At 40.2% G+C, this 25,620-nt stretch overlaps 1 protein-coding gene across 6 annotated transcripts in view; it reads left to right on the top strand.

The window, feature by feature from the left end:
* Positions 1-18,735, top strand: part of LOC136362149 (golgin subfamily B member 1-like) — a 34,931-nt gene extending 16,196 nt beyond the window's left edge. For 3 of the 6 annotated variants that reach the window (XM_066320441.1, XM_066320444.1, XM_066320443.1), the window contains 11 exons: positions 196-364; positions 766-870; positions 1,138-11,940; positions 12,223-12,374; positions 12,454-12,613; positions 13,904-14,056; positions 14,596-14,763; positions 15,618-15,715; positions 16,074-16,208; positions 16,839-16,953; positions 18,122-18,735. In XM_066320441.1, coding sequence (XP_066176538.1) covers positions 196-364; positions 766-870; positions 1,138-11,940; positions 12,223-12,374; positions 12,454-12,613; positions 13,904-14,056; positions 14,596-14,763; positions 15,618-15,715; positions 16,074-16,208; positions 16,839-16,953; positions 18,122-18,280 — 12,217 coding nt within the window. In that variant the 3' untranslated portion in view covers positions 18,281-18,735. The remainder of the gene's footprint in view (positions 1-195; positions 365-765; positions 871-1,137; positions 11,941-12,222; positions 12,375-12,453; positions 12,614-13,903; positions 14,057-14,595; positions 14,764-15,617; positions 15,716-16,073; positions 16,209-16,838; positions 16,954-18,121) is intronic. The other 3 variants (XM_066320445.1, XM_066320446.1, XM_066320447.1) reach the window with 2 other exon arrangements.
* Positions 18,736-25,620: the final 6,885 nt, after the last annotated feature.

Below are 25,620 nucleotides of genomic sequence, written 5' to 3' on the forward strand. Positions count from 1 at the left end.
ATGAGGAGTATAATCTCTCAAAACACTTGAAAGAACCCGACTCATGTTTCTGTTCACAGTTGTGTTATTTTTATACTTGGAAGTTTAAATGGAGAGTGTAAAAATAATGATTCTCTTAATTTGGGGTTAGTAAGTTTAGAAAACTTAATGTAAGCTTTGTTTTTCAAAATGTCTAAATATGTATTTTCTTCTCAGATTAAGTGACAGAAATAGTTTCCTTGAAAATTCACTCGGAGAAAGAGAACAGAAACTGGTGAGCACAACAGAAAAGCTGGAACAAATTGAAACTTTGAGGAAACTGCTTCAAGAAAAGGATATTCTGAACAAAGAGCTTGGGGAAAAGTTTGTGAATGCTGAGCAAAAAGTAAGTTAAACTTACAGCTAGTGCTTCACTTATTAGAACTGATAAGCTTTAACTATAACTTGTGACTTTCTTCTATAATTTCTTCTATAACTTCTGATTTTCTTCTATAATTTCTGTCCCAAGAGAATAATTGCTGTTTTCCCAGTCTGAAAGTTTTTAATCTGTCTTTACAGTTTTGTTCATTTAATTGCTTTGCTTTAAGTTTGTTGTAAGGATTTCTAAGACCAAACACAGCTTTGCATGAAAGTACTTACATTTGATTGGGGTGATAAGTTATTGTTTGTTAATTTCCAAGTATAAACTTCACTGTTATGTAAACTCAATATTAGAACTGGTAACATCACAATTTTAATAGAATTCTGTGTATTTCTATCACATGAACTTCTACTTGTAATACTAAGCTGAATGAAGCCTTAAAGAAATGCAGTGTCTATGAAGTGGAGAACGTTGAGCAGAAAACAGCCATCAGCGATCTCACAGAAAGAGTTGCTACACTGAAAGAAAAGGTAATTCATAAAAATAACATAAGAGAAGAAATTCTCTGTTCATTTTTCATGGTCCATTTAAACGTCAGTGAAAGCGACAGCATGAGCTGCTTAGAATTTCATACACTGAGCTTTCTGTTTGCTAAAACAATCTAAAGAAGAACATCTTGTGACTTTGCATTGGGTACGGGCTGATTACCTTAAATGCTTGTTCTATGTGTGGTGTGTAACTTCTCCCTCTAACAGGTATTTGGAGTGTTCTTTTAACGTTATTTTCTTGCTGTTTAGACTTTGAAACAAGACAGTGTGGTGGAGTCCATGCAGCTGGACCTGGACCAGACAAATGAAGAGCTTGACAAGTTGAATTCAAGCCATTTGGAGGAGAGGTCTCAACTCATTCAAGATCTGCAGAAACGTGAAAGAGAAATCGATAATCTGAAAGAAGCACTGGCAGAAAAAGACAGGGAGATGTCTGTCCTGTCTCTGAACATGACAGAATATTCTGAGCAGGTTATGATCCTGAAGCATCAGGTGCAATGCAAAGAGGAGGAGATGCGAGGTTTGGAAGAGGCTTTATCAAAGGCTGAGAGGGAAACGCATTTGCTGAAGGAAGTACAGACAGCTGATGTGAGAGATGCCAGCGTGAAGATCTCTGCCCTTTCTGAGCAGAGTGACACCATGAGAATGGAGCTGGAGAGAGTTAGAGCTGAGACTGAGGCTAAAACCAAAGAAAACGAGGAATTAATAAGGCAGAGCACTGAGAACAGTGTGACAATTAAGGATCTCCGTTCCGAAATCAAGGCCAGCAATGTCGCGTACCGTAACAAGCTCGCAGAGTGCGAGTCACAAATTACTCTGCTGAAAGAGCAAATTACTAAATCATCTGAAAAGCTGCGAGAAACTGAGGATAAACAAAGAAAAGAAATGGAATGTTTGAAATCGCAGCTTGAGGAAAACAACGCCCTGAAGGAAAAATGGGACAGTTTGCTTAAAGAGAAAGAGAGCAAAGCACAGACATTGGAAAATGAGTTAAAGTCAATTAAAGATTCATACAATAAACTGGTTTTGGAAAACGCTAAAAAAGATGAAGAGTTGGCTGAGTTATCTGGAAGGCTCACAGAACATACTGACCATGAGGAGACAGCTAAAAAAGAGTTGCAAGAGAAACAAGAGCTCATTATTTCATTAGAGCAGAAACTTGGGGCTTTGGAGAAGCAGAATGAAGAGACTAAACTTAAATTAGTTGGGGATCTGAAAGCCAAAGAGACGTGTTGCAAAGAACTTAATGACCAATTAAATGAAGTGCATAAACAAATTAAAAAATGGGAGATGGAGACACAGGAGAAAGCTTCAGCTAATAATGAGTTGCAGGCAGATCTTGAAGGGAAACAAGAAAAATTGGCAGAGCAAATAAAAGCAAATGAGGATCTGAAAAAAAGTGTAGGTACAATGGAAAAAGAGAAGGAACAGCTGATCAGAGAAAATGAGAATTTGTCCAAACTCTTGGATGCAAAAGAGTGTGAGTTGTTAAAGAAAACCCAGGCTGTGGCAGAATTGGAGAATAAGTTATCAGTTAGCACTGCTGAGTATGAAAAATCTCTTTCAGTACTAAAGAGTGATAAAAACACTCTGGCAAAAGAGATGGAACAACTGTCAGTAGTTGCCAAGCAAAAGGAAAGTTCAGTTGCAGAACAGCTGGGGGAGAAAACAAAGGAATGTAATGTGCTGGCTGAGCAGTTGTCTGAAAGCAAGGAACAGACCCAACAGTTGCATGAACAAGTGCAATCACTGCTCATTCAGCTGAAGGAGATTAGAGATGAAGAAATAAAAAAAGAAGAAATGTTAAATAATAAATTATCTGAATGCAGTGGTCTAATCCAAGAGCTCAGCCATAGCAAAGAAAAGAATTTACTCCTGCAGGAACAAATTCAAAGCATAACTTTGGATTTTGAAACTGCAAACAGGTCTCTAGAAGAGAAAAATCTTCAAAATGATTCCTTACGTAAGGAAATGGAAGAGAGTAAGCTTTGCGTTGTAGAGCTGCAGGATGAAATAAAAAATCTTAAAACTGAAAAAACTAAATTAACTCAATTGGTAGAGGAAAGAGACCTGGCTGTGAAAAGTCAGGGTTCAGAACTTGAGAAGTTTCAGAGGCAAATTTCTGAAAAAATGGAAGAAAATGCAGTGTTAAATAATCAGCTACAGCTATTAAGCAAAGAAGTGGAGGTGCTTAGGCATGAAAAGGAGGACTTTTCAAGGTTATTGAGTGAGAAGTCACATGAATGTAAATGTCTCCAGTCTGAAATTACTTCAACAAGGCACCAAGTGCAAACAGCAGTTCTAGAAAATGAAAAATTGAAAGCAGACATAGAGACAGTTAATGTTACAGTAATCAAAAAGTCAGAGGAAATAGCTGCTTTAACTTCACACCTGTCCCAACAAAGTCATAATATTTTAGATTTGAAGGACCAAATTGACAGTCTGTTGCTGGAAAAAGAAAACTTAAAAATTTCCTTTGAGGAAAAAGAAACTCTCCTTTCTGAAAAGGAGACTTTGATTCAGGAAGTAAAAGATAAAGTGGCAGGAGAAGAGCGGTATGTGGAATTCATTGCAGATCTGCGACACCAAATACAAGCCCTGAACTTTGAAACCAATGACCTCAGACGTGCAATGCAGGAAAAAGAAAATGAATTTAAGTTATTAAAAGATAAATCTGAAGAGTCTGATGTACTTAGGGTTCAACTGTCTGAGAATATGGAGGTTATTTCTAACCTTCAAAGTCAGCTTAAAAACATGACAGAACAATTGTCCCGGTTGAATGATTCAATTGTACAGAAAGATGCATCTTTAAAACAAAAGGTAGATGAATGCAACCATTTAAAAGCGCAGCTTTCTGAGGTCCAGGATTCTTGTGCTGTGCGGGAGAAACAGTTACAGCTTTTAGCGTCTGAAGCAGAACAGTTAAAAGTACTTGTTTCAGAAAAAGAATCCGCCATCAACAATATTTCAATATTCAGTGAGAATTTAAAGCTGCAACTTCAAGAGAGAGAGACTGAGTGCGGTGTCTTAAAGAAACAGGTGGTGGAGCTGCAGGAAATGAAAGAGAATTTCCAAAAAGAAATAGAGCATCAGAAGAATGTAATAATTGAGATGGACCAGTCCTTATCAGAAAAGGAATCATCTCTTACAGAAAACAAGTGTCTCCTCGAAATTCTGAAGGAGAAAGAAAGGAAAGATGAAGAGAAGACACATTTAGTTTCTCAGCTCCAAAGTCAGGTCCATGAACTAACACAAGAACTACAAAACTGTAAAGAGCTAGTCCATGAGAAAGAAAATGCCTTTTTATCTCTTCAAGAGAAAATTGAAACACAGTATGAGCTGAGAACTGAGTTGAACGTGGCTCTTGGGCACAAAGATGAAGTTATTGCTGGACTGCTTAATTCCTTAAAGGAGAAAGATGCCAGTGTACACTTGGCAGAGAGCAGTGTTAATGCGCTTTCTAGTGAGATTGACGTTCTCAGATCCAAATTAGAAGAAAGTGGAACAGCCATGAAAAAACTGACTGAGGAATTTCAGGAAAAGAACGAGAAGCTTGATAATCATCAGAAAAAAATTGATTCCTTGACTGTTGAGCTTGACTCTCTTAAAAATGAGCACCAGAAAGCATTAGACCAAATAAATACCCAGGAACAAGAACTTCAGCAGAAAGATTTGGTTGTGGAGTCTCTGCGTGTGACATGCACTGAACAGGCTGAGAAATTGGAATGTTTGAAGCTGGAGTTGAACAATGTAAATTCCAAATCATCTCAAGACTGCCATGATAACGTGCTTTTAATAAATAGTCTGCAGAGCCAGGTGGAGTCTTTAGAGAAAGAAAAAAACCTTTTGCAAGATGATGTTGGTAAACTGAGGGCTGAAAACACACAACTTACTACGTCTCAGACTGATTTGCAAAAGAAATTGGAAGTGCTCCAGGAAATCCATGAAAAACTAGAAACCAGTGAGAATTACTCAAGGATGCAGATAGATGCTGTCAAACTGCAGATGAAGACTGAAAAAGAGAAGTTACAGATGCAGGTTAGTGTGAAGGGTGAAGAACTTTCTAAATTAGAACTTAAATGTCAAACTCTAGAACAAAGTCTGCTTGAGTCAGAAAACAAATGGGTGACAGAACTTGATAGGGCAAACTCACAAAATAATGATCTTACTGAGCAATTGAGCGGTTTAGAAAGTGAAATGAAATCAAAAGATGGCAAAATCCAGTCATTGCAGCAAGAGCTGGATCTTATAAAAGAGGAATTAACTCGGAGCTTATCTCCATTACTTAGTAGTAGGCTTTTATGTAAAGAAAAGAAGGCACAAGTTTCAGATTCTGAACTGCAGCCAACCGATAGTAAAACTCAGTTGGAAAAATTCTCCGCTCTGGTAACTGCTATTCTGAGCAAAGAAACAGAAGGAGAGCGTTTGCAACTGGCGCTTTTAGAAAAACAGAAGGAAATAGACGCCATGAAAGATGAATTAAGGAGTATGGAGTCGCTTGAGAAGCAGAAGGAGGTGCTGCAGAGCGACATGGAAAAGATGAAGGGCAAATACACGTCTGAAATGGAATGTCTGTCAAAAGAAATGGTCTCACTCAAGGAAACATTAGGCAAACAAGAGCGTCTCCTGAAAGAAAGGGAGGAGTCTTTGGCAGAAATAAGGAAGCAGGTGGAATTTCTTCAAGGCAAGATGAATGAATCAGAAGAAATGGTAAGAACTAGTCAAGAAAAGCTGCGGGCTGAGGGTAAAAAAGTAGCAAGTCTCCTTGAAGAAATGGGGGAAAAAGATCAGCTCGTCAGAAACTTAATGTCCCAGATCAATCAGCAGAAGGATTTAATTTCTGGTCTAAGCCAGCAAATGAAAGAAAAAGACTCCTCTGTTACCCAGGTCATGGAGTCATTGTCTAATGAAATGCTGAATTTTTCTGAAGAGAGGAGTACATTAAATGCCAAACTGCAAGACCTTGAAGCTGTTCATAATAGTTCAGTGGCAGAGCTAAACCGAGTTTTGCAGGAACTTGGGGATTGTAAGAAAGAACTGGAACATAAACAGGTTATGTTAAGCAGTAGAGAAGCTGAGCTTAAAAATTTAATGAACGAAAAAGAGGAGATGAAGTGTAATCTTGAGAAAATGGGAAAGGAAAAAGAGAATCTGAAAAAGAAGCTTCAAGCGGCCTTGATAGTAAGAAGAGATCTAATGCAGAAAGTTGGAAAATTAGAAAAGAGTGGACAGGAAGAAATAGAAAAAGAGCAGAAGAAAGTAGGGGAGCTGTTGACGCAAGTTAATGAGTTAACAGACAAACTGAAACTGATTGAAGGACAAAAGAATGATTTTGAGTCTGATCTTGGAACTTTGAAACAACAACTTGTAGAAAAAGATGCCAAGATAAGTGATCTGACCAAGACCTTATCTTCAAAAGCATCCTATTTAGAGGAACTCGAGCACAATATCGCAGAACTGAATGATGTCATCGCTGAAAAACAAAATGTTTGTGAGCAGAACCTGAAATCTTTAGGGGAGAAGGACTGTATGCTTGCTCATCTGCAGTCTGTGCTTAACGAAAGAGCAAGGGCATATCAAGAGGAACGTTCTCAGTTGCTCTTGACTCTTGAAGAGGTGAAGTCTGAACTTAAAAAGAAGGACGAATTGTTGGAAAAATCCAGTTTAGAAGAGCCTGGTTCAAGTGCTGGAGACAGGAATGAGTGTCTGAATCCTAACAATGATGTTAATGCCATGAATCAATTGCAAAAAGAAAAAGAAGCTTTACAGAGGAAGCTTTCGGTCATGGAAGAGGATACGAAAAAATTCCAACAAGAAAGGGAAGAGCACATGAAACTGGCAGCAGATTTTGATGAGCAAAAAACCCACCTTGAGCAGCTCAGGCAAGAACATAAAGCGCTCTGGGAGGTCCTCCAAACAAAATGTCAAGAGCTGGGCTTTAACCATTTAGAAGGGAAGGAGCTGGTTCCACCCAAGGCGCTGCTGGGAGAAGAGCAAGCTGACCCAAGGAATTTGGAATCAGACAGACCAAGAAACAAGGTTCAGGTTGCATTCTTGAAAGAGTCAGAAAGCATGATCACTGCAGTGCCAAGTGAAGACACCGAGCTAAAAGAACTAAGAAGTGATTATGCAGAACTTCAGGAGGAAACAGAGATGTTAAGGAAAGAGTTGAGAAAAATATTGGTTGAATTTGGTGATGACAAAGACGAAACAGTCAGTCTAAAGTCTTTGAGACAGCAGGAGCAATGTCAGGGCAGCTTATTGGAGGACATAAAGCGCCTACAGATAAAGCTGAAAGCACATGAGACTGAAACTGTAGAGCTAAAGGCAGTGCTTGAACATGTGAATAATGAGAAAAAAGCACTTATTCAAAAAAGTGAAGAGGATTACAGGATGAGCCAGGAGGAACTGCAGAGGTCAAGAATTGAAGCTAAGCAGGAGGTTGCAGGAAAGAATGAGGAAATAGAAGCACTGAAATGTTCACTTACGGATTTAAAAGAAAAACTTGGTCTGGAAAAAGAATTATTAAACAAAGCCATAAAGGAGGGCCAGGAAGAAGCCCACCATTACAAAACAGCATTTGAAGACCTGAAGAGTGAAAAAGAGGAACTCCTCAGCTCTTTGGAAAAGTCCAGTTTGGAACTAATTAAGATGAAAAAGGAGGTGGAACGTTTCAGGCAAGAAAACAAAAATCTTGTGGCAGAGCTGTGTATGCTGCGTGAGAAGGTAGAGATGAGTAAACCTGTGGTGTCAGGCAAAGAGCTTAAGGAAGAAAATGGGACTGAAAGAGAATTGGGAGAGGTTAGTTCAGAAAGTAATTCCCTTCAAGGGAATTTGGAAGGAAAAGTCACTGCTTTTGAACTGTCAGAGACTGAGCACTCTAGGAAAACTAAACTGAGGGAAGCAACAGAATGTGAAATCCAGAAACAAATGCAAACAGTGGAAGAGCCACTGGCAAAACCTGCAAATTTAAATGATGCCAAAGCCCAAGAGCAAAGGGATGTAACAGAAGAGAGATCCAGAGAGCGCCTCCAAAGGAAATTACAAGCAGCTTTAATATCGCGTAAAGAAGCCCTGAGAGAAAACAGATGTCTAAAGGAAAAGGTTGATCAGCTGATGTTGGAAAGAGAGGAACTGGTGAACAAGACAGGAATGTTGGAGCACTTGTTAGAGCTTGGCAGAGAAAAGCAGAGTTCAAGTGCTGCGGCTTCGTTGTCCGGAGAGGAGAGCCTTGCTTCGGAAAATGCCAGGCTGCTGACTGAAAATGAAAACCTCACTGCGGCGTGTGAAAGTCTGAAATCCACCATGGAGTCCATAGTTCAGGAAAAAGAGGCCTTTTCTTTCCAATTAAATACCTTAAAAGATTCTCAGACAGTTGAATTGACAGGATGGAAGGCTAAACATAGCGAACTAAAGCAGGAGTATGAATCCCTTCTTCAGGCGTATGAGAATATCAGTAGTAAAGTGGCAGATATGAGGCAAGTCATTGATCTCAGTAGGAAAGAGAAGCAGGAGGCTGTTCAAAAGCTCAGGGAAGGACAGTCTGAAAAGGAGGCTCTGCAGAAGCGTTTACAAAATCTCCTTGATGAAAATGAGGTTATTAAGAACCAGCTGAAACAACTTGGTGAAGCCAAGAAAATGGAGGTTGAGGAGTTGCAGAGCAAAGCAGAAAGGCAGATCTGTGAGCAGGAGGCCAGGATGCAGGAACACCAGGATCATCTGTGTGAGCTCACCGAGCAGAACCATCAGCTGATGGAGGAGAACGAGCAGCTGAAACAAACTTCTGAAAACCTAAAGCAGGCTTTAGAGAAAATTCAGAATGAGAACGATGTCCTTCATAATGACATCACTGTAACTAAAGCGGCCTTGGGAGAACTGCAGGTTCAAATGGAAGTGTACCAAAATGATACACAATCCAAAATCAGTGATGCATTATGTGAGAATGAATCGCTGTTAAAGGACATTGATGTGTTAAAGGATAAACTGTCTGAAAAAGAACAAGCCCTACTTGTCCTAGAACAAGAAAGAAAGTCGATTTCTGAAAAAGCGCAGGAAACTGAGAAATCTTTCCTCCACAAAACTCATTCTCTAACAAAGCTGGACATGGAATGTAAAAGTCTAACACAAGAAATTGTTAGTCTAAATGAAAAAGTTAAGATTTTAGAGGATGACAAATGTCTGTTACAGGAAGAATTGGAAAATGTACAAGAAAGCTCTTACAAAGTAAAGAGTGAGAAAGAATTTCTTGAGACAGAATTGCTTAATCACATTAAAAAAGTTGATCATCTTACTGATAGGATGAAATCCGTACAGATACAGAATAACTTGCTGTTACAGCAGTTGGAAGAGTTAAAGGCAGAAAAATCTAATGTGGTTAGAGAAAAGGAAGAGCAGCAGCTCCATCTCGTAAAGATCTTTGAGGAGAAGGTGAAAAGTGCACAGAGGGATAATAATGGAACTAAAAACAAAACAAAAGAATTGCAAGAACTCTTAAAGGAGAAACAGCAGGAGATCAACCAATTGCAAAAGGATTCTATAAAGTTCCAGGAACTGATCCTGGATTTGGAAAGATCTCTGAAATTGTCACAGTCAAAAACCGAAAAATTCGAAAAGGACTTAAGTAATGCATCAGAAAAGCTGGCAGAATCAAATGATGAAATACTTCATCTCCAGGAAAAGCTTTCTGCACAGATGAACCTCTTGGATCAGTCAAAGAGGGAAGTGGACAGGCTTACAAACGAGAATCTAAACTGGAGGAAAGAACTTCAGAAGAAGGGAGATGAACTGCAGCTTCAAAAGAGAGGATACGAGAGAGAATTGGAATTTCATCTCCAGCAGCTGAAATTGCTTCACAAAGGAGAAATTTCGAGCCTGGAGGAAAGACATGGTGCTCTTGAGAGAGAAAAAGATCGTGTGATGAGTGAGGTTCAGGCTTTGCGGGAGGAAGTCAGCACAAAGGACTCTCAGAACAAGCAGCTGCAGGCGGATCTGAACGCAGCTCTGGCACGATTGGCTGCTTTCACAAAGTGCATGTCCTCCCTTCAGGATGACAGGGACAGGGTCATCACCGAGATGAAATCCTGGGAAATGCAGTTCAAAGAGGCCATTCAAAACAAGGAGAAACAGCTGGAAGACAGTAACAAAAGAATAGTGGCCTTGCAAGATGAATTGAAAGATAAAATGACTCAGATTCAAGAACTAAGTATCAAACACTCTGTGGTAGAGGAAACAAAGGATGAACTGTACTTGAGGCAAAAATCGGTTGATATGCAGCGCTACGAAGAGCTCTGCAGGATAAAGGAAGAAAATACCTTCATTTTTAACAGACAGCAAGAGCTGGAGAGTGTTCTTCAGTCCAAAGAAGAAGCTTTGCAAGCACTCCTGAAGGAAAATAATTCTCTTAATCATCTCATAGAGAATAGTAAGAGTGCAGGAAGAGAGATAAAAGCTCTGGAAAGTAATTTTACTAGACAGGAGCAAGAATTGCAAGAGCTTCTAGCAGAGAAGGAAAAAATGAGTGCTGAATTGCAAAAGCAGATGACCATTTCTGAGCAAATGAAGATCATGCTAAATAATAAAGACAAAGAAATTTCCTTACTCATTTCTTCAAAAGGGGATGAAATTTCAGATTACCTGATTCAGGTACAGACTCAACATAGGAATCAGATCAAAGAGTATGAACTCCAGGTGAGGTCGTTGCAGATGGAGAGGCAACAAGCTGAGGAGTCCCGTCAGAGGCTGGAAAATGAGCTGAAAAATCTCCAGGTGAAGGCAGAAAAAGCAGGTCAGGATAAGGCTGCGATTGCCAGTGAAATAGATGCCTTTAAAAAATCCATGTCATCTCTCCAGAACGACCGGGATGATCTTTTTAGCAGATACAAGGAGCTGGAACATCTTCACCAGGATGTGTTAAACCAGAGGGACAGTCTTCTAGTTGGCAGTGCAAGTGAGACTAATGCTTTGAAACAGGAACTAAGGGTCCTCCTCAATAGGATAGATGATCTGCATTCTGAAAATGCAATGCTGAGTGCACAGCTGATAAAATACAGGGAAGATCTCAACCAGGTTTTATCTCTGAAGGACCATCAGCTGAAGGACTTACTTAAGCAGAAATTGGAGTGCATTAAAAGCCTTGAGCATGAAAAATATGATCTTCAAAAACAAATAAAAGAGATGCAGCTTTCCAGTGAACTGCAGAGGGGGGCTGCTCTGGCTTTGGAACATGAGAATAAAAAATTTGCCTCTAAAGTAAGTGATTTAGAATCTCTAATTGCATCACTAAACAAAGAGAAACTTGTTTCTGAATCTGGAGAGAAGCTGCTAAGTAGTGAGAGTATTCAGAAAAAAGAATCCAATGGGCAGCATGGAGAAAAGGTTCAGGAGCTCTGGAAATCCAGAGGTAGAAATGCAGATGAGGAATACAGTGGGACTCATTTGAAACGTGAAGATGGAGATAAAGCTGATGGTTCTGCAGAGAAGATGTTGCTCGAAGTTCAGTCTCAAAACAGTGAGTTGAGATCCCAAAATGAGGCCTTTGGGAAAGCCATGACTGCTCTGCAGAACGACAGAGATCGGATCATAGAGGACCTGAAAGTTCTTCAGAGCAAATTCACCTCTGAGCTCAAGACTGAAAGGAAAAAAGGAGACGATCTGGCAGCTGAGTTGGAGGGGTTTAAATCCCATCTCATGAGTATCCTCAAGGAAAACTCTCTTCTGCATGGGGCTGGCCTTGATGCTGCAGATCAGGTTACCCTTGGCCAGGTGGCTGATGAGGTTGGAGGTGTCTGTAGGACTTTAGTCAGTCGGGAGCTGGAGGTGAGCAGGCTCTCAGCCGAGTGTGGGAATTATGTCCAGCAGATTGACGCCTTTGCCAAGGCTATGGCCAGTCTCCAGGATGACCGGGACAAATTGCTGCAGGAGCTCAGCCATCAGAAGGTAACTTCTGAAGCCAAGCCGGGCACGGCTTTGTCTCCCATTGATTGCAGCAGCATCAATGAGAGAAATTCTTTTAGGAGTAGTTTGGATGTGCCTCAGAACCGTGGGGAAACTTGGGTGAGTTGTAATTAGCCACACGGCTCTGTAATTTTATTCTTCGTGCAGAGAATGCTCGGAGACGTGATGGATTCTGGAGTTTAACTTTGTATATTGTGTGAGTGCTAAGATAGCACTGTGTGCCCAGAGGAGGTGTGTTCACAATATTGGGAGTTAAGGTAATTACTCTGTTAAACAAAGCAAATGAGGAAAACCTTAGTCTGTAATTAGAATTTTAGCACTAATCAATCTTCACCCATCTAGTTTTCATTCCAGTTCACTAATGATGTTTATTAAACTTAGGCTAAAGAAGGAGCCAGCCTTGCAGCTGTTGAAATATCCAAACTGAAGACCAAGGTTGATGATTTGGAGAAGGCTTTGCATCAGACAAAAGCCTTCCAGGCAGAAGCTGAGAGAGAGATCACATCATACCAGAACGAGCTGGCTGGATTAAGGTATAACAGTACAGCACTATCCTCATCATTGACTTGTATGGAATATAGAATTAATTAACATCTGATGTTTTATGTTCAGAATGGAAAAAAACCTCCTCCTTTCCGAGTCCCAGGCGCTGAGGAATCAGTGTCAGATCACAGTGGCTGAGAAGGACCGGCAGATTGCAGAGCTCCAGAGGCTGCAGCAGGACATGACTGGGAGGAAGTCACTCCCTGCTGGCAGCAGTTATCCAGTCAAGGTAAAAAAATGGAATGTAGCTGAATGTAAAGTGCAAGGTAGCAGTTTATTGTCTGAGGTTTGCAGCCTGCTTCTCAAAAGAGCAGTCTATAGTAATCCTGTAAGTTACTGTCTTAAATCAGTTAAATCCGGAATATAAAAGGAAGAAGTTGGAAAAAAAAAATTAAATGGGTTTGTTTCTTTCAGATTTATTATGGCTGTAACTCGTTTTCAGGGACAGGCTTTTTAAAAGGATCAAAAAAGAGCTTGGTGGTTTACATGGACAGCAGGTTTCACAGTTTTGAATAGTTGATGCAAAAAGGTTTTAAACACCTGATGAAGTTCATTCTTCAGAGCCTAAATCTGTGTCTAGTTACTTCAGATTGGACTAGGACCTCACTGGGGGAGAAAGGGGAATGGAAGTGTTCTTGTCCTTCCCCTGAATCAGCTGGATCTGGCTTCTCCAGGAGCAAAAGCCTGGATTTACAGAGGCAGCAGCTGACACCCAGGCTGGCAAATGCAGTTTTGTAGACTCAAGAAAGATTCAAAGAAGGTGCACTCAAAATGAATATTCTTACTTACCTTTTCTGTGCCAAAGGAAGGAAGCAGTATTCATTTTAATTTCACTAAAACCAGGATTTTAGTTGCTGAAGTTTGCTGTTTGTTTTCTGTGATTACAATCATGATTAAGAACTATTGACCAGTAATGTCTGTGGGTAATGGAGTATTTTATGTGGTAAAAACCTTTTATTTCATGATTGTATGGGTGAATAGATTCCATAAGGCATTAGAGATGGCACATATCCCTCCTTTATTGGAGATAAATACCAAAATGTTGAGCTGCCAGAGATAAAGAAGGCCAAAGCTGTAAACTGGTATTAGGTTTTTTTTTCTTTTCAAAATGGATTCTTTCGGCTTTAAATTAATATTTACAAAACAGCTGTTTTACAAGTCACGAATACAAGACTTTATTAGCTTGAAAATAATTTTTGAAAGGTGTTTTATATCAATCCTTTGTGATTTTTCCCTCCCTTTTTTTTGTGCTTCACATTATTTACAAATTAAAAAATTAGGTTGGGTTGCCTTTTTGTGGTAATTTTTTGTTATTTTTTTAATGCAAGTATTAACACTATATATATATATATATATATATATATCTTGTCTTTAAAGTGTCTTTCAAATGTGGTATTAAGTTGTGAGAAGAAAAATAATCTTGTGAAAAGGGAATCCCGTAGGGTATATGTAGTGTTGGGGTTGTGGATCATTTAGAGAACTCCATACCATTTACCCTGAACATCCTGATGTTTTTAAGGCTTTGGAAACTGCCTCCCTTGCTGGAAGTGCAGATGGAGCAGAGGAAATCCAACGTGTCCTGGCTGAGAAGAACCAGCTGCAGACGGAGCTGCAGCGCTGCCTCCGGGAGATGCAGCAGAAGGATCTGCACTTCCAGCAGATTAATTCCAAGGTAGCTGGGAACAGCAGCTCTGATCCTGAAAAGCTCATTTGAATCTGGGCTGGCCTCATGTTGGAATATTGCTGAATATTGGTGGTGTCTTGCATGACTGAATGGTTTTTTTACTTCGAAACGTAGATATTTTAAAAGAACTCAGCCTGGCCATTCAAATTACATGTCAGTTTTCTTTCTGCCAGGCTTGGTATTTGTCTGAGACAAAATAATACCACTTGGTGTTTATTTCACTCTGCATTCTGGAGACATTAATGAACCTCTGAGCTTCTACTCATAGGAAAATATTTTTCATTATAGACAGAAACAGGTGTCTGTCTTAGCTGGAACAAGATTACAGCTTCTGGTTTGGGTGTACTGATGGCAGGGGAAATCACTGCTCAGCTTTCATTATTTCCTCTGCTCATGAAACATTTTAAATCCCAGCCGAACTGTGACCTTGCCAAAAAGTGGATGCAATTTTGAAACGGCAGGTCTCAAATCTGCAGGGATTTCCTGGGAGAGCTAATTTAATGACTTCCAACGTGAATTTCTCTCAGGTTGTGCAGTCAGCAGAAGAGAATGCTGTCCTGTCTGCCCAGCTGAAGACTCTTTCCCAGACTCTGAGGGACAACCAGCTTCATTACACTGATCTGCAGAATCGTTACTTAAGGCTGGAGAGGGAATATCAGGCCATGCAAGTGACATCTTTCCAAGGCTCAGTCCAGGTAACCAGATACATGGAAGGATTTTTAGGTTTCTTCCTTCTGTGCTTACACTTTTCTGGTTTTCTTGCTAAAAATAAAGTACTTTTTGTTGTAGTGACCCAGTACTTTTGGTGACTAGTTGAAGATAACTGTGTCTGTTGTTGTTAAGCTGGTCTAATTTGACTTTTCATTTAAGGAAACTGTTTTACATGGGTTTTTTTGGTTTTTTTGAAACATCTTTTTTAAATTGGTCTGCAGCTGGCAGAGATAACTGGATGATCTCTGCTCAGTGGATCAGGAAATTCCGTAATAATTTCACATCAGTTGTGGATCATTTTACAATGCTTGAGTAATACTTTCAGAAATGAGATCTACATCACCAGTTCAGCATTTCAGTGCCCTCTGCCAGCCCCTCATACACATCTGTGAGACTGTTATTTGGGGTTGCAGCTAAATGATTTTTAAGGTCCCTTCTAAGCCAGTCCTTTATGATTCATCATTATTCCTTTATTTTTAAAAAGCTTTCCTGTACTGCTTTGGTTATTCATTAGCAGTCGTTAATAGAACACTCTGAAATAGCATATGGATACATATAGAAAACAACCCTTACTCTACCATAAATGGAAATAAATCCAAATTAAACTGTAAGTTAAAAATAAATGAGTAGCTGCCTTGCTTCTGGAATTGTGGATGTGTAGATGCATTTCTTTCCCCTCAGACATTGTTGAGAGATGAAGAAAATAAAAACATGAAGTGGCACAAAGAATTAGCTGTTCCACTGTTTTGTGGTGCTGATGACTTCTGTAATTGAAATAATTTTGGCAAGTAGAAAAATGGTCACTTGTTTGGTTTCTTTTCCCTTTAATATTTTCCAGGATGAAACCAGAGCAGAAGTTCCCCCTGGAGCGCCACGGGAGAGATCTGGGATTATTGTGGAGATAGACAATATGGAGCTAAATGAGCTCAGGAAAAGGTCAGGACTCAGAGCATGTATTAGCAATATTATTTTCCTGACAGCTGTGTCGTGAGTGTGAAAGTAATGCTTTTCTATCCCTCGGAGGCATTTGTGTGGAGAAGGGAAAGGAGTGGATTTACAGTGGATTACATGAATCATAAGCCATATTCTTGAATTGTTATCATCTGGTAGTACTTGTGGTTTGTATTTGTACATATATATCCTGATTATTGGTGACTTTATATCAATATTTAAGCTAAAGCATCTCATTATAATTTAGTCTGTCACAAAAAGGAAGATTTCTCTAATAAAAAAGAACAAGTAAGTAATTCTTTGAGTCTGTAAAATATTGATTTCAGATTTTATTTTGTCCCAGGCTTGCAGAGAGTGAGCAGCAGTATGAGTCACTGCAGCAGAGTCTCTCCCAGCTCACAGAAATGCTGGCAGAGGAGAAAAGGAGGAGAGAAGCTGCAGAAGAGGCTCTTGGACTCTATGAGGAGAGAAGTAACAGGTAAAACACAGATTATTTCTTTGCCTTTTATTTTTAGTGAGATTAGTAAGAGGTTTTGTTGTGGGTCTTAGATGTTTTTGAGATATTTCTACTTATTATTATTATTATTATTATAATAAACAAACCTATTTGTGAACTGGCAGTGCCTGAAGCAGTGGAAATCCATGTGTTAAAAAGCTAAGTTAAACACTTGATCAAGAAAGTGTTATAGGTGTTGGGATTTATTTTTTCTTTATTTGATTTAATCTAATTTGTTAGACTCAGTAGTCTATTTCTTTTTTTCCAGGTTAGGAAAAAAATTCCCCTATAACAACTTTAGCAGAGCCACTGGTTAGATTGAAAATATTATTATGCACCTGCCTAAGTAGTGTCCCTCACTACCATCACCTGAAAATCACTGTTCAGTCAGCTGGTGATGATGAGATTAATTCTGAATAAATGAAACAGCTTGAGAGTAGATTGTAAAGAGAGACTGAAAAAGACTTGGCAACATAGAGTGAGTCAGCTTTTTGGGAGGACCTTCCCTCAGTCATTTTAAGTATGCAAAATGATGGTTTTTGTATCAATTCAGTTGTTAAAAGAGGAGATAATTCAGCAGTGCATGTCTCTGTGCCTTGAATTTTTCTCTAGGTTTGAAGTAGGCAGTTACAGGTCTGTCCCCAGTGACTACACTGTCCAGATGGAAGCTGAGGAGGAGAGGGAAGCCTTAATCATCAATCCCAGTGAACATGTTGTTGTGAGAAAGGTAAGGCAATGAAAGCCTTTAAAAACCCTGAATTATCAGCTCCTTAGAAGTAGTGCTGAAACATCCTTCATTTCTTTCTGTTGGGGCTGTAAGTCCAAGACCAGCAGCTGTGTCAAAACTGTGCCAGAAAACACACTGCATATGTCCAGGTTAAAAAATGCATGTGATCGTATTTATACGACACGTGTGGCCATTAAACAGACTGTGTCTGCATTTAATGATGCGTGCCCAAAATGCAATGTGCATATTTATGTGTCTGGAGTTGCATAGGGCACAGCTTGGATTCCTTCCTTTCCCCTCATTAATTCTGGGTTTGGGGCCTTGTCAGGGGCTGCAAACATGTGTGAGGAACCTGATGGTTTGTTTTAGGATCTCAGAGCACAAAAGACACAGCGGGGGACAACTCAGTTTATACAACAAAAATGCACCTTTATTTAGTGCCACCAAATGCGATAGTGGGGAGAGAAATAAAGGATAGTAAGAAAAGATAGAAAAGAGGGAAAGGGGATTATAGCTACCAACGTGGAGGGCCGAGTCCTCGAGGCCGAGATGCCCATAGACACGATCTTCTCCAGTGGGGTGATCACAAAGGTGAGCAGGGGTCTCCAGGGTTTTATAGGTCGGTCAAGGCGGGGACCAAAGCGAGTGGCACAAAGCCAAAGCTGGAGCCACCTGTGTTGAGGCAAAGCAAGGGGCCCAGAGCCAAAGCAGGAGCCACCTGTGTTGAGGTTGGGTGCTCAGGAACAGGCTGCACACCGTACATGTCCCTACTCTGGGATGGACAGACCAGTTTGGTCATTCCATTGTCCTTGGCTCAGTCCACTGTGACCAGTTCCATTGTTCTTGCACTCCGTTCTCATGGAGATGCAGACCAGTCCTCCGAGACTTGGCAAACGTTCCACCTCAGCCAGGCCAGGGCTCCTTTCAGAGTCTGGGGTCTCAGTCCTCAGTCATTGGGGACAATCGTGAGGCACATCACATCCTTGGACAGAATCTGGCAGGCGTTTAAATCATTCATGCTTTGGTGTTTGGGATGGGTTGTGTTTTGTGGTCAGTTGCTGTGTCAGAGGCAAGAGGTTTGTAATGCCTGAGAAGTGCAGGCTGCAGAGGGGCTGTTCCAGGTTTGTAGCCCTGACTCTCCCTCTGGTAACTTTTGTCTCTTCCTCAGATGAAAGGAGGAGCCCTTTCCTTGCGCCGCTGGCTCCGGGGGCGAAGCCTTTACTGCTCCAAGCTGCTGACAGCCCGAGCCAAATCCCGCTATTTATTCCTCACCTACCTGGTCACACTACACCTCCTTGTCCTGCTGTGCCTCACTGGTGTGCTCTGAAGCCACTGCACTCCCTGGGGGCTCCTTTCCCTCTGGGCAGTGCCAGTCCCAGCCCGGAGACTCCTCCCACGCTGCTGTTCCTCTGTGCACTGGACACAAATCCCTGGGACACCACACGGAATCTTGAGCTTCTCCAGTGAAATTTGTGCATATCACACTCGCTCCCAAAGTTGACTTGAATTTCTCTTCAACAGTGGGATATTATATTTGCTAAGGAGAAACTATTCCCCTCTGCCCTATAAGGAAACTGCTGCATACAAGTTATTTAATATCCTTGGTGGGTACATAATGGTTGAATACTACTGAATGGGTTGTAAATGATATCTTTTCTATACAAATTTTATTTTAAGAGTTAAAACTATAAATTCTAAAGGAATATCAAGCTATTACTGTATATTGGCTTCTTGATTATAGCAAGAAGTTTTATGGAGTGCAATAAAGGAAGAACTACTGGATTTTTGATTTCCTTTGGTTGGTTGGGTGTTTTTTTGGCTGAAAATAAAAGAATTAAGAAGGTTCTTTCCCATTCAGTTTGTAAAGAAATCAAGATGCAGAGATCTGTGTTGGCATTGAGGTAAGCTGATGATTAAAGATTCAGTAAAGACTCACATTTGAGATGACATAAATATCTCCAACTTCTTATATTCTTTTTGTATTCTTTCTGTAACTTGTGGGGGTCTGGTATTTTTTAAATTTCCTTGCACTTTTCTTTGTGGAGCTTAGTTACTGCCTGTCTTGGAGGCAAAATGTTCCTCAGCTGCTGAACACACGAAATTCAAGCTTCTAAAGACACAGCTTTACATATTTTACACGTTTTAGCTTCAAGGTAGGAATCAATAAATTCAACTAAGAAGAATCTTGTGGGAAAAGGAAAACCCAGTGAGTATGGAAAAGGAAGGATTCCATCGGTTTTACTGATGAGCAGAAACTTGGAGATACTTTAGTGAAGTGATTTATCTGCTTTAAGAGGTAGTTACTGCAGAGAAATACTGTAAACCACCTTTTTCTGATGGCCTTTAATGTTTCTTAGTCTGGTAAAGGTCTGGATTTTTATATAAATCCAATATGTTTTGCTATAATTGATTTTTTTTAGAAAATAGTGATGGTGCATCTCCTTTGAGTGGCTGATTCAGTCCCTGTGTTCAGCCCTGGTGTCACCCAAATACTGAGATCACTCATAAACACCAGGTACAGTGGGAGCAGGAGTACTGATGATGCTGACTTTTCCCTTCCCTGAAAAAAGCAGAATGATAATGAGCTTTTCTTAGCTAGTTATGTTATAATGAGGCAGAATGTTTTCCAGAGGCAGCAATGGCTCTTCACTCCTTCCAGTCTTACTCATCCAGTGTGAGGGGTTTTTGACCTGGGGGAAGAGAAAACCACCCTCTGTCCTGAGGCTCAGTGAGTGGGAAAGGATCCAGAGCTGTTTGAAATTCTGTCCTGCTTTCTCCAGGCCTTTGTGCTGTCACTGTAATAAGAACAAGCTGGAAAAAAAAAAAAAAAGTCAAATGACTTGATATGTAGATATCCTGTGAACTTCATTCCAGAAGCTGATAAAAGTGTTTTGGGAGGTGGAGCTCATCATTTAAGAAGCACCTTTTCCTGGGTAAGTATTGCCCTGAGAGTGTGCTCATGTTACAGTTTAAATGTTTGGCTTCACTCGGTCTGAGCTCAAGCAAATTGAGGAAATTTGTTTAAAATTCTCTACCCTCATATTCCAGTGTCTCGGGTGATGTAATTCCTGATGTATTTAAGAACCAAATCTCCCTCTGGTTTGTGCAGTGCTGTAATGTTGGATACTGCTGGTAATTGTTTTATTGCAGTCCAGAGCCTTTTCCTCAGAGTTTTGAGAGAAAGTAATTCATGGCCATGAGAATGAATGTTCAAACACACCAGCTACTAGAACTGAGGGACAAACCTTCCCACATTAAAGCTCTTTCCAAATTTATGGGATAAAATCCATTTTTGCCTTGTTGGGGACAAGAACTTTGCTGGACAAGTGCTGGTTTTCATTCCTTTCCCATTTCTGAAGTGCCTTTCCTTACTGAGTGAAGTTGCCAAATAAGGAAAAATTAAGGCTGCCACTTAAAACCACACAGCAAATGCTTCCCTGAAACTTTATTTCTATAAAAGTGTTATTCTTAGTTGTTTGAGATTGATGGTCGCCCTCTAAAAGAAAAAACAAATTTCAACTATCCATGAGGCGAAAAACTGCAGTCTTTGAAGTAATGGATGTTTTTGGTGGATTATTTACCATTAGCTACTAGTGTTACAGCTGGTATGGGCAGACAAACAATTAATTTTAAGCGAAGGATCTTTCTGGAAGATAATTTCCACTTGGAAGAGGTGAGATTTATGCTTTAGTCCCAGTAGAGCCAAGTGTGTGTCTAGATGAGCTTCCCCGTGATCATGAGGCCAATTAACAGAGGATCACAGGACCCTGGAGGCTGCAGCAGGAGATTTCCCCTCTGGAAAATCCTTTGTGGGTAGGTAATGGTTGAATACTACTGAATGGGTTGTAAATGATATCTTTTAAAAGAAATAAAAGCCTTTGAATGTCCTGATTAATTTGCTTTGTGAAATCCTGTTCAAGTGGGTATTTATGTGGATACTTCACGTGCTTGGTAAGATCCACTGACTTTGCTGGTTAGGTTTATTCTTTCCCCAGAATATTGTGTTTTAATGATACGAAGGTTTCTTAGGGAAGAAAAGCTCCACCTGTTGGAATTTATTCATATCATGAGTCAGCTTTTGATTTTTCTGGGCTGTCAAAACTCTGCCCTGAAGTTCTGTGTGATGAGTAACATTTTACCTCATATGTTGTGATATTATTTGGGGCAATCCTGACAGACTTCCTAAGGCAAATGTGATAAACCTAGTAAAGTGATTTTTTTTTTTTTAGTAAGTGATTTTTTTTTTTTAGAAGATATGCCTCTGATTTTAATTAATTAATTGCTGAGTTTTTCAAAACCATTTGACTTCCAGCAAGGGGAAACTTCACTGTTTAAAGGCAAAGCAGTGGAACTGCTTAGACAGAAGGAGCAACCAAATAAGTGACTCTAGAGAAATCATAGATTATATTTATAGAAATTATAGTTATTAGTGCTGTAACTCTTCCACCTCTAATTCCTTCACTTTATTCCTTTGTGCAATGACAATTCCTTGTGGAGAACCATGAGTTTGCTGATGCTCACCTTGGCTGTGCTCCTGTGTGAGCATAAGCAGCACTTTATTTTTGAAGCTGCCTTGGTCTTTCTGGGAGGTTTATGGAAGGAATTATAACAAAGTGGTTACTCACAAATTCACATTTTAGTTCCTTGCATGTTTTGGGGATGCATTCTGTGAGGGCAGGAACAGTATTTCACTGGAAGTTTTAACTTCAAAATGGAATTTTGTCCCTGATGTTCCTGACAAACTGCGCTAATACTGGAATAATGTCCTTTGCAGGGTGTTATGGTTGGAATGGGTCAAAGACACAGCAATGTAAGGGATGAAGCACAAAGCAAAAGAGGGATCCTGGCACTGGAACATCCCACTGAGTGTGGAATCATCACTGACTGGGATAATGTGGGAAAGGTGGGTGTTTGATTTTATATTAACACCTACTAGTCAGTCATGAAGTCCCTACTGAGGCAAAACATTTGACAACGACGGAAAGGAGCTCAAGTTAAAGAAAAACCAGCCACAAGAGGTTGCAGTTCATCAGAGATGAATTGGAGAAATACTAAATTATTGAAAACTTGGGAACAAAACCTGTGAGGTGCAGCAGGGGCGTTGTTTTCTCTCCTCAGTACTGGCCTACATGAGTGAGAAGATGGGTGGTGCCCACATCTCACAATCCATGTGACATTGTCACTGTCACTTCCCGAGGAAAGGACAGACTGGGGCTTCCTATCCCTATACTGATCCTTTGAGAGGGGGGGATTTTAAATTTATTTTTCCTGGAGCATGTTTTTCTGTCACCAAAAGTTAGCTTTTCATGTCTGGGTGGTCAGAAGGCATCTTTGTTCCCCATCCAGCACCAATTCCTTGGCATTGTGCAGTGAATTCTGTGGGAAATGGCACCTCCAGGATGTCCCAGGTGCAGGCAACAAGGTGTGCTCGTGGGGGAAGCTGCTGAATTTCTTATATATCCCAAGTGTCCCGGTCTTTTTGGGAAGTATCTGGGTCTGTACGTGGGAAATCCTGTACTGTTTGGGGGGATGCTCCACAGGGAAATGCTCCTGGTACAGTTTTTCTGTGGAAAATGCTGTTGAAAAGGAGATAACAGGGGTGGGATTGTTCTGTACTCTCTGCTTGCTAGGATGAGGTGCAGCTATAGCTCACATACCTGAACTCAGTTACTGTGCCATATCCATGGGCCCTAGCTGTTCCAAAGGAACAGACCAAAGTTGACCCAGGAGCAGTGGGAGTTCTGAAGTTGGTATTTGGAAATAAATTGCCTACCTCCTCCTCTAGATGGAAGCACAGTACTTGGATTTCATTCTCTCCCTCCTTGCTGCAAGCACACTTTTCTAACTACATCCCGTTATGTTTTCGTGATTTTCCTGTGCTGTCTGCATTCAGCAAGAAATAACATTCTCCTGTAAGGAAAACTCAAACTGTAGGCCCACATTTTATGTTCCCTGTCTGCATCTGGCAATTGTCCTGTGCACAGCACACACTGGAGCATGTTCCTTCTCTGGGCAATGCTGGCTGCAAGAGCAGTCTGAAATTGAGTTAGAAGAGGGAATTAAGGAAGGTTAAAAAGGTGGGATGTGCTTTTAAAAAGGTAAAAAAAAAAAAAGGTTTTAAAAAGGTTTTAAAAAGGTGCTGCAAGAGCAGTCTGAAATTGAGTTAGAAGAGGGAATTAAGGAAGGTTAAAAAGGTGGGATGTGCTTTTAAAAAGGTGGGATGTGTATGTGATTATTTTTGGGCTGTGCCGTGATGGAGGCCTCAGGCAGTGCTGTAACTCAGACAATGGTCAGGTGCTAAATGGGCTCTTGCAGCTTAAGCTTTCCTTCTTTTTTTTTTCTCTTGGATACAGGAATTACTTGTGGAAGTGGCTCCCTAGCCCAAACTGGTAGGGGAGAGATGAGAAACAGAGTTGATAACTGCTGTGGTTAGTGCAAATGAGTAAAAAGCGGTGATTTTGATCCTTGTGTGATTTTGATCCAAGCCCCAAATTTCTTCCCAGTGTGTGGAAATCCTACTGCTGAAAGCACCAGGATGTGGAGGAAACAAGAGAATTCCTGGGTAACGTGCCAAAAATGGGACAAAAGCGCAGCAGAGCAATGCCCAGCCATCCACAGGGTACAAAAGTGGGGGGGGTCCCCATAGGCTGAGGATGGGTGGGAGAGGGGGAGCAGGAGTGGGAATGATGTGGGATGCACAGGGAGCCATGGAGTGCAACATTCCTGCTCTCCTGTGCTTCAATTCACAGTATTCCAACTGGAAAATACCACAGGCCATTGTCCATCCCTGGGCATCTGTCCCCAGGAGCTGACCTGACAATGGATGGGAGGGGGAGGCACTGGGACCCAGCATTTTCTGGCTTCAGTGACAACATTAATGTTTAATAGAAATGCTGGGATAATTTGGGATAATTCCTCCTCAGTAATTTCTCTTTGCTAGTGTGCTTGCTACTCACATTTAATTCTCACGACCTCTAAAATCAGCACTGGATTGTTTTGGTTCTTGTGGAGTATCTCTATCCATTAACATTGTGGTTATCATTAACATTGTGGTTATGATTAGGTCAGATTTAATGGGCTGTGCATGGCCTGAGAGTGTCTGGTTTGGAGGGAAAACCTGGAAACTGCCACAAATTTAGGCAGGCTCCTGCTTTATGAGTGCAGGTTTGTTCCTCACAGTACTTTGGGAGTTATGTAAGCACAGAGATTTTCTTGTTTTCTTCTCTTCCCTTATTTCTTTCTTGTCTGAGGTAGCTGTAATTTTCTTCTTACCTCTGATTATATATATATTTTTTATTTTTTTTAAAACTTTCACATAATTGTTTTCTGGCTTATTCAACTTTCTCCCTACATTTGTATTCCAAACCTTCATAAGAAGGACGGCCTGACATTCCAAAGTCCAGTTCTGGTAACATCTGATCATGTATTTTTCTTAGGTGATTGATACAGAATTGAATTGTTTTAAGCAGCTGGTGATTTTAATGAATAACTCCAGCTCTGGATAGATGTTGATATTGTAGGTGCTTCAGATTTAGAGATGATCTCTCTTCCATTTAAGTTCATTTTGGGGCATAATAATACTTATTTCTAGGATGTAATACTTGTCTTTAGGATATTCCTCAAATAAACTTACCCATAAAATTATCCTGATGTTTTGTGTTAAGTCAGGAAAAAAAAAAAAAAAAAGAGTTGAAAAGAGAATGAACACCCAACCCAGTGAATTTTATTGAATTTGGTGAATAGATGTGACTTTGGCAGATTTGCTCTTGCATGCTTTCTGTCCATTTTAATATAGCTGTAAAAAATATGAATAAAAATTTTAAAAGCAATTATTTTTATGATATGAAATATATGCCATGTATTTAAAAGATGTTATTATTTAATATATTTTAATGTATCACTTACTGAAAGTAATGTGATAAAAATTCATTACTCAGGCTGTATTTGGAAAACTTATGGCTTTTGGCCCAAAGTCCACATGGTAAATTTACCCGGGGATAGAAGTGTGATTTAAATACAGAATATAGGTGTAGAATCACTGGGGAAAAGGAGATGTGACTCTGCACTTCTCTTGGGGCCCACTTTTGGTAGATATTTAATGGGAAGATTATGCATCCGTTTAGCTATAGTGTAAATAAATTAATTAAGTTGTGAGCTTGGCAGCAGGAATGGCTGGGAGAGAATACAGCTGGGAGATAAAACCCACCAGCAGACCATCAGAACAACCCAGTTTCTCACAGCCAGGAGGCAGAGCTTCTACTGGAGACGTGTCCTAGGGCTGTTTCTCTGTCATTACACCGGAATGATAAATCTGGGTTTCAAGATTGTTTAAAGGCTTGCTGTTTATTACTGATGGCATTAAATTCATTACAGTAATTATGAATTATTGGTAATTTGCGTGTTCTTTAATTGAAAGCATGCTTTTCATTAAAAGTTAGCTTTATTGGTGAAGGCATTAACTTCTGAAATTCAGAACTGGAGTCCGTGTGCGTTTGTGTATATGTATAAACCTTAGATTGCTGCATTGCTGCAGCCAGTGTAAAAAAAATTAATCCCAAGTTGTCATCTCCAATTAATATTGTCAGTAAAAACCTGACCTGTGTTAATGGAAAGCTATCCACTGGCTTGGAATGAAATCCCAAAGAAAGCATGACATGCTGTTCAGAG

The sequence above is a fragment of the Sylvia atricapilla genome, chromosome 6 (assembly GCF_009819655.1).
Source record: "Sylvia atricapilla isolate bSylAtr1 chromosome 6, bSylAtr1.pri, whole genome shotgun sequence".
In the NCBI taxonomy this organism is placed as follows: Eukaryota; Metazoa; Chordata; class Aves; order Passeriformes; family Sylviidae; genus Sylvia; species Sylvia atricapilla.